Consider the following 4,503-nt stretch of genomic DNA (forward strand, 5'->3'; position numbering starts at 1 on the left):
TTGTATTTAATTATTATATAAATAAAATAAAGTGGAAAAAAAGATAATAACCGAGAAAAAAGAAAAATAGCAAATTAGTCCCTGCATGTTTATCAGAATCGAATAGTAGGTAAGTTCATAGTATTTCAATACGTAAATGAATTTCTAATTGTGTTTAATTAATGTATCTATAGAAAATTACTGTACTTCGATAGCCTTGATTGCACATACGTGTCACTGTTTGTACTTTAGTAACCCTGATTGCATATATGTACCCTTATTTATACTTCGGTACCCCTGATTACACATACGTGCCGTTGTTTGTACTTCGATACCCCTAATTGTACCTATATGCACCTGTTTGTACTTAGGTACCTTGAATGCACTTTAGTGCCCCTGTTTATATTCCAGTAACTTTAAATCAAATAGTGTATGAAATGTTTTTATTTTTAGTTAAATTAAAGGTTATATTATGTACTTACTAAGATTTGTACGCTTATCGGTTCCTATAGATTGTTTTGTAGTTAAACGTTGCTAACAGTTGGAGGGATCATTAAACCAACTCACACTATCTATCAAAGTTGGTAGCTTTTGTGTCTCTTAGGGTAGTGGCATGTATATATAGACAAATGTGTGGTTTTGAAATGTATAGAATGTTTTATAGTGGTACTTTGTTATGTTTATGTCTTGAAGATTATGTTTGGTTAGCACACTTAAATGCTTAACAAACTTTGTCATTTTGGACACATGCTTAAGCTTGTAAATAAGTTTATTTTTATGGTATGTTTAGAATGGTTTGGCAATGGTCAATTTGTGGTATGTTTGGTAAGCATTTGAACTAGGTTATAATGCTTGAAATAAGGTAAGATTGATTTGATTTGGCATGTTTTGTTTTGGAATATTTATGGTTCCTTTGAATGACATATTGGTTATGTAATTTAGGATGCTTGAAATGGTATGGTTATGCAAGTCTTAATGGTGTTTAGGCCTCTTTAAAGTGTGTATAATTGGACTAAATGTTTATGCATGAAATCGTTTTGAAATAGTTTGATTTTAGGTAAATTTTAAGTTCATACGGCCTAGGACATAGGCATTTGACTCAACCGTGTGAGGAATACAGCCAGGTGACACGGCCGTGTGTCATCTGATGATTTTCTTAGGGTGCAAGTTAGTGAGTTCCATGGGCTAACACACGGCCTGGCACACAGACATCTGGCGAAACTTAGAGAGTTACACGGCCTGGCACACGAGTGTGTGATACGACCTGTAACCCTACTTAGTGAGTTACACGGGTGAGGACTCAGTTTGGGACATGGCCGTATGTCCCTAGTTCGAAAATTATACGGCCTAGAGCTATGTCACACAGCTTGGCCACATGGCCGTGTGGCTCCTATTTTGCAAACTTTTCTATTTTTTTCTAAACTTTCCAAATTGTTTCAAATTGGTCCCGAATTACTTTTAAACTATTTTTAGGGCCTCGAGGGTTTGATTTAGGAACACTATGCATATGTATGAATGGTTGATGATGTGATTAAATTATTGAATGATATAATTTTTAAATGTTTCCGATTGTACAGAAAATGCTTCATAACCTTAATCCGGTGACGGAGACAGGTTAGGGGTGTTACACATAGCCTCCAAAACAGTTAGCGTGAACCTACTCTCCTAGCTGATATCCTAAGCCTTGCAGGTTTAATACGCCAGCCTCTAAAATAGTTAACGCCAACCTATGCTCCTAGCTGATATCCTAAGGCTAGCATGTTTAATACCGTAGCCTCCAAAATTGTTAACATGAGTTTACGCTCCCAGCTGATATCTTAAGGCTCATAGGTTCAATACCGCAGCCTCCAAAACAGTTAATGCGAGCTTACGCTCTCAGCTGGTATCCTAAGGCTCGCAAGTTCAATACCACAGCCTCTAAAATAGTTAGCACGAGGCTACGTTCCCAATTGATATCCTAAGGCACACAAGTTCAATACCGCAACCTACAAAATAGTTAGCGCGAGCTTATGCTCCCAGCTGGTATCTTAAGGCTCGTAGGTTCAATATCGCAGCCTTCAAAATAGTTAGTGCAAGCCTATGCTCCCAACTGGTATTTTAAGGCTTGCTGGTTCAATATCACAACCTCCAAAACAGTTAGTGCGAGCCTACACTCCCAGTTGGTATCTTAAGGCTTGCAGGTTCAATACCGCAGTCTCCAAAACACTTAGCACGTGCTTACGTTCCCAACTGATATTATAAAGGCTTGCCGACTTAAGATTGCAGCTTCCAAAATAGCTCGCGGACTTACGTTCCTAGCTGATATTATAGAAGTTCGCTGGTTTAAGATTGCAAGTTTTAACAACTCGTTAACCTACGCTCGTAGCTAATGTTACTAAGGAAATACAGTTCGCAGTATTCTGCAACACAAATTTTGACTCCTATATCACACTATCAAACAACAAAATTTGTTCAACAATCGCTTCAAGTTAAAACCTATATGGTAAGCCCCAAATTACATGCACTTCATAAATGCCAGATCGTCTGAGAAGAGTCACTTTATAACTCTTCTTCGACTAGGTGGGGGACAAATTGTTATTTAACAATAATTACAACCCGATCCGGGATCCAAACCGGAATCCAACCTGATTACCCGACCTATAAAATAAAATTCTAAGGCATATGACTTTAGGGCTTCTTCTTCTTTTATGTTTCTGGTTCTCTACTCATATAGAATGAAACCATTCAACCCCATCCCTTTTCACAACTGTTGATCCAGTGCATCAACAATACTAGTAGTCCTTCATGTATCCAATAAAGTATTACTACAATTTTCAATTATTCAAATTTGATTTTAACTAAAAAAATCATAGGAAAATATTTGATATATTGTCAAGAGAGTTTTATACTCTACAAGTAAGATTAGAAGATTGACAAGTGTCTTATAAGGACAAAATAAAATATTAAAAGAAGAAACACATAATAATTTTTAAAATTATTTGTGGAATAAATATTAACATGGTCTCTTTTTGTAATATCTATATTTTTAATGTTTTACTATATTTCTATAAAACACTTGTCAATCCTCTTTATTATGAAATTTAAAACTCCACTAACAATATACCAAATATATTTTCTACAACTATATCAACCCATTTAAATTGTAATGCAATTGAAATAAAATATTAGAGTTTGACGACCAAGTAAAAACTATGCAAATTAAACTCAAAACTCACTAGCCTCTAATATAACTAATAAATTTCAAGTTCGGGGTTTTCTCCTCATCTTTTATTACTTTTGTTTGGATAAAAAGAAATGTCGGCCATAAACAGAAACAAAGGAAACATATTCCTCATTTTCGTCCTAATTACAGAAAAAAAAAAAAAAAACATTACTTGTACTACAGCTTTTCTTTCTTGGGGTGGTTAACAAAATTGTGATCCTGGTTCTCGTATATATACCGTAGGCCGGGGATCAACAGACCAGGTTTCAAGGAGCAACTGGGAAGGACTTGTTATGTATGGGACTTCTTCTTCTTACATTGGAATAATCCATTGTCAAATAATGTGAAAGGTCGGGCCCTCCTTCCTTCCATTGTTGCCTTCTTCCACGATTTCCACGCACTGTTGCTTCCTCTTTCTGCTTTGCTTTGCCTGCATGCCCCATTCTCACTTTCTTATCAACACAAAAATAACTTACCTAGTGGTGTATTATAGTAGTTAGATATGTGACCTGAAACATCTTCCAGCTTCTTGGTGCTTGAAATCGAATGAGCTTGAGCTACATTTCCTTGTAACTGTTTCTGAACAAACAAAGTGAAGCAGAAATTGTAGATAAGTCTAAGAAGGAAGATGATAATAACTTTTTTAATGATTTCTAAGATTGAATTTCTTTTCCAGATAGATTCTTCTTACTGCTACTTCCTCAGCGAATCTGAGTTTCCTAGGCAGTTGAACTTTGGGTGGGGTGAGCTCAACTCCTTTTCCTGCTCATGATTAAAGCACACTTAAAACTCATTATTAGATAATGAAAAATGAGAGACAAGACACATGAGAAACATAAATCTTTGTACTTTACCTTGTTCACTTGATGATTGCAGCTGGATTTGCAGGGAAGTACAAGTTGTTTGCAGTGCAAAAAAGCTAAAACAAAACACAGCAATGAAGATTCCTCCTATCAGCTCCATGTCACTTTTTCTCTCAACTGTCCTTTTGGTTTATATTAAGCTTTCTAATGTTTCCGAGAATGGGATATATGGAAGGAAAACCCCAATTTACAAAAAGAGAAAAAAGAGCAGACACAAAGCACAAAAATGTAGAGTCCCAAAACACGTAATTACAAACGAAAAAAAAACTTGAAAATTTTACTTCCTTTTTTTAAAAGGCTTCACACCTGATATAGGTGGTTTAATTACTAATTTAAAAACTTAAAACTAATTAAAAAATTCAGTGACTCATTGGAAAAACATAAGGCAGTCAAATAAATTTTTTTTAGTCATAATATAAATAAAATTGTAGTTGGAAACAGGTAAAAGACAGACAGGAA

General features: G+C 35.2%; 1 protein-coding gene across 1 annotated transcript; it reads right to left on the minus strand.

Annotated features, from left to right (window-relative positions):
* Nucleotides 1–3,217: 3,217 nt before the first annotated feature.
* On the minus strand, nucleotides 3,218–4,215 carry LOC108478951 (uncharacterized). The gene is made up of 4 exons (XM_017781404.2): nucleotides 4,036–4,215; nucleotides 3,873–3,943; nucleotides 3,691–3,760; nucleotides 3,218–3,611 (listed from the first exon to the last, which is right to left on the minus strand). The coding sequence occupies exons 1-4, from the start codon at nucleotides 4,142–4,144 to the stop codon at nucleotides 3,448–3,450; spliced, it is 414 nt and encodes a 137-aa protein (XP_017636893.1). The 5' UTR covers nucleotides 4,145–4,215; the 3' UTR covers nucleotides 3,218–3,447.
* Between the last annotated feature and the right edge of the window lie 288 nt (nucleotides 4,216–4,503).

Source organism: Gossypium arboreum, chromosome 3, assembly GCF_025698485.1.
Source record: "Gossypium arboreum isolate Shixiya-1 chromosome 3, ASM2569848v2, whole genome shotgun sequence".
NCBI classification, from domain to species: Eukaryota; Viridiplantae; Streptophyta; class Magnoliopsida; order Malvales; family Malvaceae; genus Gossypium; species Gossypium arboreum.